Source organism: Pteropus medius, unplaced genomic scaffold (assembly GCF_902729225.1).
Source record: "Pteropus medius unplaced genomic scaffold, Ma_sr-lr_union100, whole genome shotgun sequence".
NCBI classification, from domain to species: Eukaryota; Metazoa; Chordata; class Mammalia; order Chiroptera; family Pteropodidae; genus Pteropus; species Pteropus medius.
The window spans coordinates 2,001,284-2,016,485 of NW_024356249.1; the positions used below are offsets into that span (position 1 = coordinate 2,001,284).

Sequence of the window (15,202 nt, forward strand, 5' to 3'; positions counted from 1 at the left end):
TCCGGGTTTGAGTCACCATCTCTCGATAAGCACTCCCTCGCCTGCCCCCATGCCTTTACCCATCGCTTCCCCCTATATACTATTTTAATATTTTAAAAATATTTTTTGACGTTGAGGGAAAGAGACTGTGTGTGCTTACTTTATGTAGGAGTACCGAGGTGGAGAGAAAGATAGAACTCTTACTGTCCCTTCGTTTGCGTTTAATTTGCAAGTGCACCAGTTTGTTCCCTCTCAGTTTGCTGCCTGACATCAAAGTGAGGCACCACCACTCACAGGGCACACGGGCTTTCTAGCAAGTAGGCTTTTGACAGGCCCGATCAAAGCCGGAGAGAAATCAGCGTGTTTTACCTGTCACTTTTACAACGACAAAGTCTTATTAAAACTTGAAACATAAAGGTGAAGTACATAGTTCTCTACAGAAGCGTTTTAAAAGAAAACAAATGAATAAGTACAGTTGTTAGAAGTCTCATTAATCCTGTTTTACCACTTGTTATTTACTCTTAACCTAGGTTTATCCCCACGCTTGGGTATCGTTTATTTCTTTCAAAATGCTCTGAATCCCTTACTTGAAGTCAAAGGTTCTTTGCCAGGCACATCATGACTTCCCTGTTTTGGGACCTTAAACCAGGCTCTGTGTTTTTATCCAGCAAGAAGGACCGAGTGGCCTATTCACAAGTGGTCAGGCGGTCGGCCGGTTGGTTTTCCTTCGCTGCCTCTGCTGTAAGAGTCCCTCCTGACAATGTGCTGCCTCCCTTGATCTCCCCCTGCCTCGGCCTGAGAGGAGTGACTGTCCCCGTGGAGTGGAAAGAGAGACAAAGACCGTCCTTCTCTGTGTTCTCTTGGCAGCCCTGTTCCTTCATTAACATGGCAGCCGGAACTGAGCAGTTCATTACAGAGCAGTGTGATGTCCTCGGGGTCCATGGGACACTGTGACATCTGTGTAAGGAGAAGGAGGCTGGACTGGCCTGCTGTCGCATCCCGCCTCCCTCTCAGTGCTTCAGTAGGTTTGCGTACAGTCTCTGTTTCTTTAGCAGCCACCACAGGCAGAGTTAGAGATCGGTGACTCTTTGTCTGGAACAGCCCATCTTTCAAATGAACTTATATTTTTAAGCGTATTTTTCAACTCGAAAAAAAGTTTCTAAAGAGGCCAATACTTCTAGTACCGAACACTTTTAAAACAATAAAACTTATCTGCTGTTAAAGTACAAGTATGTGAAAGCATGGTTAAAGTTTCTCTGGGGAAAATTTTTTTAAATAAAAAGGAGCACAGATTTATTGACTGAGGTGTATGTGGCTTCCACTTATTCCATGACCTGATTTAAAGAGACAAACCTTCTCTGTCACATGATTTATGCTACTCACATAGCACTCATGAATGTCTTGTATGATAGTAACACATCTCGGTCCTCCCTGTTAGCTCATAAACTCCCTGAGAACAGGTGCCTATCCCATAAATCTTTTTATCCCTCGTAGCTCCTAGCAAAATCCCTTGTACACAGTAGTTGCTTTGTGTTCAATCAACATTTTCACAATCTACAAATATTTATTGAGTACCTACTGTGTGCCAGGCACTATTCCATCCCATACAGGTAGTGTTATAGCATAAACAAAAATGACACTAATCTTTCCCCTTGGGGAGCTTACATACTGGCATTCAGCGTATTCGATAAGGAGAAGGGTGTTAGCCATCATAACTCTCTTCTCTCTCATTATTTTTGGATGTTATGGGGGATATTTTGAATGGGTTTAAAAATTTCCTCCTCTCCAAAAACTCGTTTGTTCATTCATATTTTAAAAACTGTGGTAAAATATACATAACCTAAAACTTACCATTTTAACCATTTTTAAGTGTATATAGTTTGATGGCATTAAGTACATTCACGCCATCCACCTCCAGACCGTCTCGTCTGCCCAAGCTGACACTGAACCTGTTAAGCCAACTCCCCATTCCACCCCCACACCCCGCCCCGCTGTAGTCCACTTTCTGTCGTCATGCATTTGCCTATCCTAGGTACCTCCCAGAGTAGAATCATATAATATTTGTCCTTTTGTGGCCGGCTTATTTCACTTAGCACAGGTCCTCAGGGTTCATTCACGTCGGAGAGTGTGTCAGAATTTCTTTCCTTTTTAAGGCTGAATAATATTCCATTGTGTGTATGTACCACATTTTGTTTATTCGTTCTTCCACTGATGAGCATTTAGGTTGTTTCCACCTCTTGGTCGTTGTAAATAATATTAGCAACTCATTCAATGGCATCTTCTGTGGGAAATGGAAGTTACTGTTAGTGTTCCAATGATTAGAACGTCCACAAAAAGAACCAAAGTCCAGTTCAGGAGTGTGAGCTCTCAAGGAAGTGGCTGGTGTCTAAGAGCAAATGTGAATAACTGCTGCACAGTAGGGATTTGGTGGTGAAGGCAGAGACTTCATTCAGATCAGATTCATAGTTGGGGACAAGGAGTCATACAGAGAGCTGACAAGGCCAGGGTCGGACCGCCCATCAGGAGCCGGGGTACGCAGGTGTCTGAGGTTATGACAGGGCAATGTCAGTAACACTCGGCAGAGCTAGAGGGATGGAGACCTTGAGAATAAGCCACCTGCCTCCTGGGCAGGCCAGTGCTCCAGCCTGCGGAGAAGAGCTGATAAGCTGTTTTAGAGACTGGATCAGAGTTGCGGAGGACAGAGGTGGGGACTGGCCACAGCTCATCCACTGCACTCACCTGGCTACGCAGCACCCACTTTGCCATAGCACACCCCCTCTCCTTTTCTTCTCAATATACAAAAGATTTTAAAACTCTTCAAATCAGCTTACAAACACAACTCCCCTTCAAAACTACTAGGTGGTTTGCCTCAACTCTGCGTGGGTAGACTTCCCTTTCTCCCCTCCAGGTGGAACCCACAAGGCTTCCACTCTTGAGAGTTGCGCGCGGTGCTGTGAAGCCTGGCAGGAAGGGACCCAGGGCTTCCATCATGAGATGGTCCTGCAGTAGCCAGCCTGGGGAGTGCGCTGCTAAGTAGTGGTGTGTACTGGGTAACTCTGCTTCTGAGCACTGGGAGATGTCATGAAAGGCCCAGCATGTCTGGAGCGAGTGGTCCTCTGCAGAGAGGACAGCGTGCTGCGTGCATGGCACCATTCTGTGCAGAAAAGAGGACGGGAGACCCACCATACTCCCTGCTCCCTTCGCCCTCAGGGCTGCTCAGACGTTCTTTGGCATGGTTCCTGTGAAAGGGGCCCTGCTTGGAAGCTTTTTATTTGCTGTCTCTTCCTTTTCTTGTTTTGTTTTGGGGGCAAAAGCTCTTTCCCAACCCACAGTGACATTGCACTATCTGAAGGGGAGCAGCCATCAGACCATTAGCTAATGAAATGGTCTGCCTCTGTGTCTCAGCTGGATGCATTAGCGCCTTGAGACAACACCGCTCGGACATCAGTGAGGCTGGCAGCCCCCTTTAGTGTTCTTGACAGCCCCGTTCCTGTCTGGCAGAAAAGAATGATTGAAAGACGCCAGCGGGCCAGTGGGAAATGTCTCCTCCTCCCCCTTTCCCTGCCCCTCTGACATCCTGGAAAAGAGTGGGCAGCGAAGGAGTCGCAGCTGCACACAGGGCGGAGGCTGCTAACACGGTCGTTTCTTCTCCCGATGTCTGGCAGCTGGTGTTGCGAATCAATGCCATTTACGAGGCCCGGAGAGGAAAGAAACGAGTGAAGAGGCTGTCCCAGTCCACAGAGAGCAACTCAGGAAAAGGTAGGAACCCACCAGCCCCCCACTCCACCCCGCCACGTCTGAAACAGATTCTTCCTGGAAGCGGCTTCCTGTTGTTTTGGGTTGGCTCACTAAGGAGAAAAAGTTGATGCTTTGTAAATGTCTCTACTGTCCCCAGGACAGTTCAAGAGCCAGAGCTCAGCCTAGTGGCGTGTCCTCTGGTCTTCTGTCCTGGTCCATGTATCCAGTGAGCCCAGTGCCGCATGCTGTGATCTCACCATGGGAGCAATCTCCTTTGCTCAGCACGCATAAAAGGGGCCAGTATCTTTTGCTGTCCTGTTTGATATAGACTCTATCTGATCCAAAGCCAAATTCATTGAGAAATACATTTAGTTGGACAGAGGCATAGTTTTTCCGTTCCATTTAAATAGAAAGAAAACAGCCCCTCTAATCTAGAAATTTTGGATTTGTGCTATCACATATAAAACATTTCCTGCATCAGAAACACTCACATTTGCAACTTTTTTCCCTTTTTTTTTTTTTTTTTTTTTTTGTTGTCTAGTGACAGATGAGAACAGTGAGTCTGACAGTGACACCGAGGAGAAGCTGAAAGGTGAGAACATCAGCTGTTGTGCGGGGCGCATGCCGGTTTCGGGGACGCTTCGAGGATGGCCCTAACGGCCCCACTGCCTCGCAGTGCCTCTCCTCACAAGCGGCACGTGGGACGGAGCGTCCTGGCGCGAGTTTGTCAGGCGAGACACAAATGTCTGAGGGGACAATGGTGCCCAGGGGAAGGTCAGTCTTGAACATGAACAGGACCAGAATGGGCCTGTTCTGCTCCAGAGACTCTCTGTTCCCATGCCTTTCCTTATGTCACAGGTGTTTGCACACCTGTGTAAGGTGCAACACTGCTGGCCTGGGACTCCAACACATGGGGCTCCTGCCCTACTTCCATTAAAATGGCCGTATGACCTGGAGAAATCACTTAAGAACTCAGAGCCTGGGGTTCCTCCTCTGTCATATGAAGTCGTCGAAATAATTGGTCCCCATGGATCGAAATTCAGCAATTTAGGTCAGACTTCAGTGAGTTTTCCACAATTTCTCAGAGCCCAGGGGGAAACCAAAGAAAGACAAAATCCAGTCTGCTGAGTGAGGTGATGGGGACCTGTCCACCCAGTGGCCCCGCCTCGGCCACCTCGGCCGCTCTCTGACCTGCCTCTAGAATGCAGCAAGTCCGTGGCCACTGTACAGGTCGGTGGCACGGGAGAAGGCATTATGGAGTTAAACGGGTCTCTGCCCGTTGAGTCTGGCAGATGTTTCTAAAACTCCGGGGTCCAGAGCTTTACGGTTTGGACTTTGTCACATCCCACAAACTGAAAGAGGAAGGAAAGGAGTAGGGAGGAGTCAGTGTCACCGCCCCATGTGACAGAGGAATACAGGTTACTCCCAGCACTGCCCCAAGTCCAGACAGCAAACCTATGGCGGAGCAGAGGCCCTACACTCCAGGTTCCTGCACCCCAGAGGCCCCACACTCCAGGTTCCTGCACCCCAACAGGCCTGGTGGCCTGTTGAATGTTGCTCCTCTCAGGATTTTGGCAACGATCCCAAATAAAGAGCTCATACTAATTTGTTAAATGCGGGAACACTTTTTTAGGATTAGAAAAAGCACTTTGAGCTGGGAGTAACATCACCTGTTGCGGCTCTGTGCAATTCCTCATTGGAAAACGAGTCATTTTCAGGCCTGCTCCCTCCCTCCCTCCCTCTCTCCACCTCTCCATCTCTCCTTGTCTTCATCTCTCCATCTCTCTCCATCTCTCTCTCTCTCCAGCACACAGCCAGCGCCTGGTCAATGTGAAGTCCCGCCTGAAGCAGGCTCCGAGATACCCGTCCTTTGACCGGGAACTCGTCGAGTACCAGCAGAGGCAGCTCTTCGAGTACTTCGTGGTTGTGTCATTGCACAAGAAGCAGGCTGGGGCCACCTACGTGCCAGAACTCACCCAGCAGTTTCCTCTGAAGGTACAGGGTGGGCTTGGCCTCTGCGGCCCGCCAGGGCCTTGTTGGATTCAGGGAGGTGTGGGAGTCTGAGGAACACTCGGTGTCTAGAATCTCAAAACCGGGTCCTAATTAGGGTGTGTCTAGTGAAGAGCCTGCTGCTGGAGCAGTTGGGAGGTTCCAGGAGGTGAGAGTCCAGGGTATGGACAGAAATAGTCACTCACTTCCTTGGTCACTGTGCCGACCACGCCATCTTCTTAGCCCTCCCCCTCTCCTTATCCAGCCGCATCTCTTCTCAGCCTGTCCTGAAGCCTCTTTCTCATCGAGCCACACAGCTCTCCCTAAGGACTGTCACGTTTGTGTCCACGGCCAATATCGGTGCGTGCACTGTGCACCTCCGTGTGTGCACATACACGAGAACCCTATGCTAACAGCGTCCGTGGCAACAGGGCCTGAGATCTGCCATGCATTAAGTCATTGCACCCAAATGGTGGTTGCGCCAGGTGAAGCCCCAGGTGGTGTGGCCAGCAACAGCTGAGCTGCTCTGAGGCACCGGCATCCATGCCATCGGAGCCACCACGTCCCAACCCTGCTGAAGCAGAGCTGACCGAGACCCGTACAGTCAGCTCTTCTCCACCTGGCCCCAGGGGTCTCAGAGAGAGGAAATGTGTTTCCTGTCCTCAAGGAGTTTACACTCTGACGGGAGGGCACAGATAAGCATACCTGGATCCACCAGGTGGCATGTGACACTCTGTAAGGTGCATACAAACCTGAGTGTGTTCAGAGAAGGGAAAGCGGGGAGGGAACTGGCCCCCTCAGCACCTCCCTTTGCCGTCACCACCCGAGCATCGTCCTGGCATCTACAGAGGCCTCGGCCCAGCTGCCTCTCCCCTCCCGGACCAGCCTTCCTCCTATCCTGCACGCAGAGGTTCAGCACAGCAGCCAAGTCCTGTCCTTGGAGTCTAGGATGGAAACTATACATAAATGAAGTCAACCAGGCGCCAGCCCTCCCAACTGGCATGTAGTCATCGTTGTCCGGCTGACCTCTAGGGGTGACCCCCTGAAAACCCCAGTGCCATGGGCATGCCCGGATTGAGGGAGTTGCCCCCTGGTTAAGAGAGGCTGCTGGTTATGCTCACACTGACTCACAGTGCAATTGCGAACCACACCGAGCGAGCACCAAGGCAAGAAGGACTGTCCTCTCGCCCTGTTTACTCCCCTCGGGGCCTAGCCCGGTGTTATGCACGGGGCAGTACTTAATCAATGTTCCTGGAATGAAGTCATTAATTCGTGAATTAGTCAATTAATGAACCTGCATAACTATTGAATGCTAGTTTCCAGCCTGGACTCTCCAGACTCCTAGACATCCACATTAAAACTTTTTTGAGTGGAAAGTTGCATGGTCACCATTGAAGAGGGGACTAATCCACAAATGTATAAAGAAAAAAGTCATTTATAATCCCACTCCACAAAGGTCAACACTGTTAGCATTTTATTGTGTTTTCTTCCAGACTTTTCTCGTAGTACAATTTTCTTACAAAACTAAGATCATGCATCGTATAATTTTTGCGCCATGTTTTTTGTAAACCTATCATTATTTATAGACATATTTAAGGCAAATTCTAAAATGTTATTTTTTAAATTACATAATGCTCCATTAGTGGGTGTGCCCTGACCTGTCAGTTAACTACTCTCCTTCTGCTGGAAATGTATCTTGCCGCCCTTGTTTCTTTAGATATATTTTTAATGTTAATGGTGAGCGTTCTGTACGTGCATTTTGCACGCAAGGCTCTTTTCTGTCTTCTGCCTTTGCGTGTTCCCTCTGTCAGAAGGACCTTGTCCCCCTCCTTTCTCCTTCTCTTTTCTAACTCTTTTTCATGAGTTCTATGCCCCATTCTTATAGTCGCCTTAATCAAGGTTTATAGTCCATACTTGCATGTTAGAAATCATGCCTGTCATATTCCATAAAATGTTTGCTATCATGCAATTATCTTTATGACGATTCCTGGGGACTGGGATATTTTCTAGCCATCTATGACATAAGTTGTATTCGCAAGAGATCTCTACATGCTCCTTCCTGTAAATGTGCTCGTGTGCATAAGAGAGCCCGTATGTGCACATATGGGCTGGTTACTCTCATGTTGATGTCAGTGTGTGTAGGCATATGTGCACACACATGTTTGTGTGTATCATGCAAATTATCTGGGAGCGGCTGCATCCAAATGGGGGCTGGGCCATGTTGAAAAGTCCTGAACTCACATCCTTGCAAGGCCTGCTCTTCAATTCTCCAAGGCTTTTTCCACTCTGGAGAAATGTCACTGTCTCTTCCTTTTGTATTTTTTTATGGTTCGAAGTCCTTCACTCAGGTGGAGAGCAACGACCCCCAAACAGCAATACCAGCCAGTATTCGCTTTTCTGCAAGCCTATCCAAGGGCAGTCAGAAATTGTTGCTTTGGCAACAGTCTGAGCCAGTGAATTGTCAACTCAAAGACCGTTCCAGGACCAGTTGGAATCTTCTGGGTCATGGATGGAAGAAAACCATTACATGGAAAAGAAATAGTGACTGTTTATTCTAAAAATGAAAAACTAAAGGACAATTAATGACTGGCTTTAAGCCTATAAAATGGAGACCGTGTTTCATTCATTGATAGGTGTTTCAACTATTAGTATTAGCAGCAGCTTTAATTAAATTTGATCTAGCCGACGGGAATCATGTGAGAGGTGGATTTTAAAGTTGAAAACAATCAGCCCCGTACTCTGTTCCTTTGGATGCTGTCTTCATAGACTATCTCTCTGACTTTTGGTGGCCTTGGGAAGTCTTGTAGATCCTCTGTGAAGCGGTCAACAGTAGTGCTGCTGGCCTGCAGAATGCAGGAACTCTCAGAAACTCTCTGCAAGGCTGGCTAAAAGTGAAGGTCAGTGGCAAGCTGTGAGGCACCAAATAAATTGATGGAAATATTACGGAAAGAATTTAGATTATATATTGCAATTTTCCTAACTTCTGAAATTCACACTCCACTCATATCAACTATCTGATATTTCAAATTACTGAAGGTAACTTTAGCATAATTTATTTTTCTGTAACTGTTTATGAAGGAAATTTAACAAGTATAAACTTATCAATAATGGCAAAAACACAAAAAGCCAACAATTCTTCCCAACACTTTAAAAGTACCAATTTATAAGCAAACTACGATCATTATAAATCATTCTTTTTTGTTTCTCAAACTTATACCTAGAGTGCCTTTTTTTTAAATAGTGGCAATAAAACACATAACATAAAATGCATATTTCATAACATAAAATATGCATTTCCAAGCATACAACACAATATTGTCAGCTACAGACACGTGGTTGTACAACAGATCCCCAGGGTGGAGGTGCCTCTTTATAAAAATCCCAAATATCTGTTCATACACAAAATAAGCAAACTCATGGCTTTAAATAGAATCTCTAAATCGGACTTTATTAATTCATTCTGTTTTTTAAATAAGATGATAGTCACCCAGTCTATGCTGTCAGATAAATCAGAGAGAGATAGACAGAGATTAAGATCATTTTTATTCCTAGCTAGGTTCCATGCTTGTGTGATCATGAACAAATAACTTAACATCTCAGGGTTTATTTCCTTATCTCCAAAATAAGAATGTAGGGCTGGATGATGTCTAGTTTCCCCCTAGTCCTGATAGTCAGGGACTCTGAAATGAGCTGAATTTCGCTGTGTGATCTGATGTAACTGGGTGTATTCACCAAGAAGTGCGGTAACTGTCTCTGCCTGGATGCAGGAGGGGCAGCTTCGCCTGGGCCCAGGGACCGGACGCCCTGATTCAAGACTTGGCCTTACGGATGTATGAGTCTTCTGCTTGGAAGGGATTGCTATGACAGCTTTTGCTTATTGATTAAAATAGTTATATTCCAGAATGTTAGGCATTGAGACCATTTCTCTAAAGCACATTGTTACTTTCTCCTGACTCTCCCCGTGAGACCATACTTAGAACTGCCCAAGGGGAAAAAGGCCCCAGCACACTGAGCTGCAGGTCCTTCCCCAGAGAGCAGTCGAAGGTGGCGGTCAGTCTGTAGGAAGGGGGGGATGTGGTCTTGCCATCTGTCTGCCTCACACTCCTGTGCCGATGGTTTTTATTCCCCACCCTTCTCTCACCCTCCTGCTGCAGCTGGAAAGGTCTTTCAAGTTCATGAGAGAGGCTGAGGACCAGCTGAAGGCTATCCCCCAGTTCTGCTTCCCCGATGCCAAGGATTGGACCCCCGTCCAGCGGTTTACCAGGTATGTGCTGGTATCTCCCCTCCCCGCCTGCGAAGACTAAGGGGAGGGTGAGAGATGGGGTCCAGGATGGCACACCCCACAGCCAGCCCTACCGCTGTGTGATGCTGGTGGGCCTGGGCCTGGAGAATTTCCTCAGCCCTGTTTGTAAAACTTCCCCGAAGATAAGAATCACTTTGGCGAAGTATGCAGATTCCCAGGCCTCCCACTCAGTCTGGAAGTACGTTTGTTTCAGAAGCCTTTGTGAAGGGCAGTGAGGTGATTCTTCGTCTGGGAAAAGTTAGGGAAACGTCGCCTTTCACCCATCCTTGTCCAGAGCTCTCGAAACATTTCTTCAGCAGCCCATCTGGCTGTTACTCAGATCATGATATAGTTACGTTTCTGCTTTAGCCCACGTGGTTAGATATCTGGATTTTTATTATCCGATGGTTCAGCAGTTGACCAAATTCAGCAGGTTGCATATCGTAAGCATTTGAGGAAGGCCGTGTCCTTGCAGTTGGCCCAGCAGTCTCTAAGGACAATCCGAGCCTCAGGGCAGCTCTGAACAGACTGTGCCCTGGGACAGCCGCACCCAGGGGCAGTTCCAAGAGGGACACGAAACTATCCCCCTGGTCCACTGCTCCCTCACTGAGCCGCATCCCCAGATAGCAAATGCCACCTCACCCTCAAGCTCACTGAAGGCAGTAGTCACAAAAGATGCCCAATGAATGACTGTTCTGTTTTGCGCAATGGGGTGGCTCAGGTGATAGAATTATATGAGAGAGAGTTCCAGGTGGGGGAAAAAAAAAAGTCCTTGTTTCCTCTCAGGACACAGTGACACTTTAGATCTCCCTCTCCTTGACATAGATTCCAAAGCGATTGATGACCAGAGTCCCAGCACAGAGATGACCGAGCAGGACAGGGAACAGCCCTTTTTGACAGCCTCTTTTGGAATGTGCTAGCTGCTCGCTGTGAACTTGTCTTTGTCTTGTTTTGCTCCGTAATGTGCTTTTGTCCTCCCCACCACAGTGAAACATTCTCATTTGTCTTAACTGGAGAAGATGGGAGCAGAAGGTTCGGTTACTGCCGGAGACTGCTGGTTAGTATGTTTGCTTCTCAGTCAGCCAGGGCTCTGTGCAGAGCCAGTGCTGGCGTCCTGGGGTTCACCAGGTGCCCCGAGCAAGCGAGGGGGCACTGGGGTGTGGCAGGTTCCCTACGGTCTTTAAAAATGTGGAAATCTGAAGACTCTCAGCTCACCTGAGTCTTACTGGCAGATGGGAACAATGCCTCTGTCTTCTTTGGGAAGAAAATACTTTCTCCAGTGTTTTCCTCACCAAATAAAAGATCTTTCTCTTCTTAAACCAAATGTCTTTTCTAATAAAACATGCTAAACAGACTTTGATGGCTCAGGGAGATCATGCATAATAGTTGCTTGGGGCAGAAGAAGGATGGTTTTATTGTTCATGATGCAAATAATTCAAGACTGTCTCCTTCAGAACAGTCACTTTTTAAAGTCGAAGACTAAAACTAAATAAATAAAAATAAAAGTCAGAAACTTAATCCAATGAAATAACCATGCTAAAACATTTTAAAACTTATCTTCTGAGAACCATTCTTTGAAAGTCTTCAGTAGTAACAAATCATTGTCCACTGAGAATGATAACAGTTTTAGAAATAGGCTAATATAGAGTTGAAAATAATGCATGGCACACAGGTGTTCAATAAATATTTGTTGAATTAGTGAATAAAAAGTATGGATAATAATTGAAAAAGTTAAGTGGTATCATAATTTTTGTTGATAAAATTAAAGTACTAAGGTTGATTTTCTTTTTGGTTTGAAAATGAGCTTAAAAGTCAGTTTCTAAAAAGGATTTTCAGAAATTATCTCTCCTTCAGAATTATCATTATAATAAACATATAGTCTCAACCTTAAAGGAACTCCAGTGATTTGAGGAAACAAATTCAGCCTTACTTTATGGTTCCCTAGGCCATATTGAGCACCTACTGTGTGCAAAACACCTTTGATTTGGTTCCTTCTGGGGGATAAAAAATATACCGCATAATCAGGAGTGCTTCCCACTTGTAAAACGGGGTATTGATAACTACTCACCGCCCTGGGTGTCCAAAGGTCTGGTACATGGAAGCATCTGGCACAATAGGCACAAAGACGTCTGGGTTTCTCCCTTCCCCGAGGTCGGTAACACTCGTGATTTCTTTGTGTTTCACTCCGAAAAGCCTGGCGGCAAAGGGAAGCGTCTCCCCGAAGTTTACTGCATCGTGAGCCGCCTGGGGTGCTTCAGCCTCTTTTCAAAGGTGAGGACTTGGGCCTCGGAGAAAGGAGGAAGGGAAGGCACGGCAGGGCCCTACGGACTCAGCAAACACCCCGGCTTCCGGTTCTTTCATAATCTTATTCTCCACTATTTTCCTTTCCACTTCCTCCTCCGCCCCTCGTGGCCTCCGCTACTCTCTTATCCTTGGGACAGGAAATGACAGTTGATGAAGGTCAGGGCTCAGAAACTGGGGATGGGGAGAGACTCAAAGTAATTGTAGTTGAGGATGAGAGGGGCAGAGGATCTTTTCAGAATATTCCGTGTTTTACTTCCCTTCTCCTAAGCATTTTTCGTCATATTAGCTTCCGCTGGACAAAGAAGCTACTATGATGGATGGATGGGTGTATATGTATCTCTGTGTATATGTGTTGTATATGTGTGTGTTGTGTGTGTAAGAGATTTACTATTGTAATAGTGCTCTAAGTCCATCAAAATCTTAATAATATTTGGTCCTCTTATCGAGAAAACAAGCCAATATATTAAAATACAGGAATTGCCATACTGAGTTGGCCCATCCACCCCAATTTTGAATTGTTATATAAGAGATAATTACTATCCTACATGTTGCCGATCTCAAAGATTAAGTGTAATCCAACATTTGTTTTTTATATTAAGCGGACATAAGTATCTAATCCATAAACTTATTTTAAATCCTTCTTGAGCACATATTTCAGTCTGAGCTTTCTTGTGGAGAATTGGAGCCCCACATTCACTGTCCATGGACGTAAATAAAGCAGCACTTCCTAAGAGCATTCCGAAACAAGAGTCTGCTCACCTCCTGCCCGCCCCCCGAACTCAGAGGAGGCCTGGATTATACTGCTGTAGTGTGACCTCTTGCCATGATAGAATTTGTCCTTTTATGCAAGTCTGTCTGAAATAATAGCATCGGTAGAACTCGGGATGTAGCCTCACCTCCAGTGCACCTGGCGGTTATCATTCTGCATTAGAGCTGGTCGTGTCTGAGCCCTGGCACAGGTGTGTACTGCTCTCATGCCAGTCTCACGTGGGTTTGCTTAAAGGTGGCGACAAGGCTGCAGGGCGTAGCCTTGGTTTGAGAATGCTTATGAAAGCTGAGCGTAAGACAGCTCGCGTGTGTTAGCCCAGCTCCAGTGGCAGCTTCGGAGTTCACACAGAGTTCACTGCCACGTCGCGTGCCGGGGATGCAGAGCAAGTAAGCGTGCCAGCATACTGGTGTGATGCACAATCCCGAGATTGCATGTCAGTTTTGTGAAATCTTAGGAGTGTAGTGTGATGACTTGCCAAAGAACACACAGAGGACAGAACCAGAAACAGAGCTTCGGCTAACCGATCCCTACAACTCGAGCTATTTCCAGATGAGGGGCGAGGATGACTAAAATGGCGAATTGTCCTTTAGTACAGAAGGGAACCATGAATAAGAAGAACCCGTCTCAGGATCTCTGAAGAAAGCTACATCGTTAAATAAACAGCTGCAGGAATGCTGTGTGTGCCACAAACCGCAGTGGCTGGAATCGTTTATTCTCGCAGACGTGCAGGTCGGCTGGGGTTCGTCCCTGCTGACCTCTGCTGGGCTCGCTCATGTGCTGTGGGTAGGCTGGTCTAGGCTGGCTGATCTCTGCTTTGGGCAGCAAGTCTGGGGCTGGGGCTGGCCCACCTGTCTGTCACCCTCTTAGACAGTGAGGTGCCCGTGTGCACTCGTCTCGGGGCGACGGCAGAGGCGCTCGAGGGCCAGCAGAAACACACGAGTCCGTCCCCAAAGGCCTGGGCTCCGGACGGGCACACTCGTTCTGTTAGCCTGGCATCCCTCAACCCTTTTTCCAGTATTGTTCCCCTAAGCAGCCTTTTAGATGTTTTGTCCCTTAACTGCCTCCCCTCCGCATGAAAGTCTTTTTCATTTTTGTCACATTATTTTCTTTTTATTGTGCTAAAATGTACATAACATAAATTCGTCATCTTCACTATTTTTGAATATACCGTCGGTGGCATTAAGTACATTACTTTGTCGTGCAGCCTTCACCACCATCCATCTCCAGACCCGTTTTCATCTTCCAGAACTAAACCTCTGAACCCATTAAACACTAACTCCCCATTCACTCCTCCCCCAGCAGCTGGTAACCACTGTTCTACTTTCTGTCCCTATGAGTTTGACTACTTTGGGGTCTCGTGTAAGTGGAATCATACAACATGCGTACTTTCGTGACTGGCTTATTTCACGTGGCACAATGTCCTCGAGGTTCATCCATGTTGGAGCATGTGTCAGAATTTCCTTCCTTTTTAAGGAAGGCTGGCTAACATTCCATGGGATGTATGTACCACACTGTTTATCCATTCGTCTGTTGGCGGACATCTGGGTTATTTCCACCTTTTAGTTGCTGTGAATTATGCTCCCGTGAACGTGGACGTACAAGTATCCGTTGGAGTCCCTGCTTTCAGTTCTTTGGCGTTTATACATGGAACTGGAATTGCTGGATCATATGATGATTCTAATGATGTTCTAATGATGATCATATGATGTTCAAATTTGGAGGGGCCGCCAAACCGTTTTCCAGAGGGGCTCCACCAGCAGTGTCTGAGGGTTCTAATTACTCCGCTTCTTCCTCGACACTTGTTACTATCTGTCCTTTAATTATAGCCATCCCGAGAGTGTGAAGTGGTATCTCATTGTGGTTTCGGTTTGCATTTCCCTGAAAAAATCTAGTTCCACAGATGTACCTGATGTCCGTTTATGTGGCCCCTCAGACTGCTAAAAACCATTATAATTTCTACATTTTTTCACTACCACCCCCAAGAACCATTTTTACCCTCTCGAGGCATATCACTTCTACCGAGAGGGCATGTGTTATTAGTCCAAGAGGCCATATGGCCAAACTGAAAGTCACGGGGGCAAGGAACTACTTGCCCGCAAAGTCACATGGCAAAGGGAGGACCCGCAAAGTCACATGGCAAA

General features: G+C 46.8%; 1 protein-coding gene across 8 annotated transcripts in view; it reads left to right on the top strand.

Moving 5' to 3' along the window:
• The window catches only part of DENND2A (DENN domain containing 2A), a 114,620-nt gene that overhangs the window by 76,871 nt on the left and 22,547 nt on the right, over positions 1 to 15,202 (top strand). For all 8 annotated transcript variants that reach the window (XM_039860798.1, XM_039860796.1, XM_039860797.1 and 5 more), the window contains 6 exons: positions 3,645 to 3,738; positions 4,259 to 4,309; positions 5,525 to 5,712; positions 9,861 to 9,970; positions 10,976 to 11,045; positions 12,182 to 12,259. In XM_039860798.1, the coding sequence (XP_039716732.1) occupies positions 3,645 to 3,738; positions 4,259 to 4,309; positions 5,525 to 5,712; positions 9,861 to 9,970; positions 10,976 to 11,045; positions 12,182 to 12,259 (591 nt within the window). The remainder of the gene's footprint in view (positions 1 to 3,644; positions 3,739 to 4,258; positions 4,310 to 5,524; positions 5,713 to 9,860; positions 9,971 to 10,975; positions 11,046 to 12,181; positions 12,260 to 15,202) is intronic.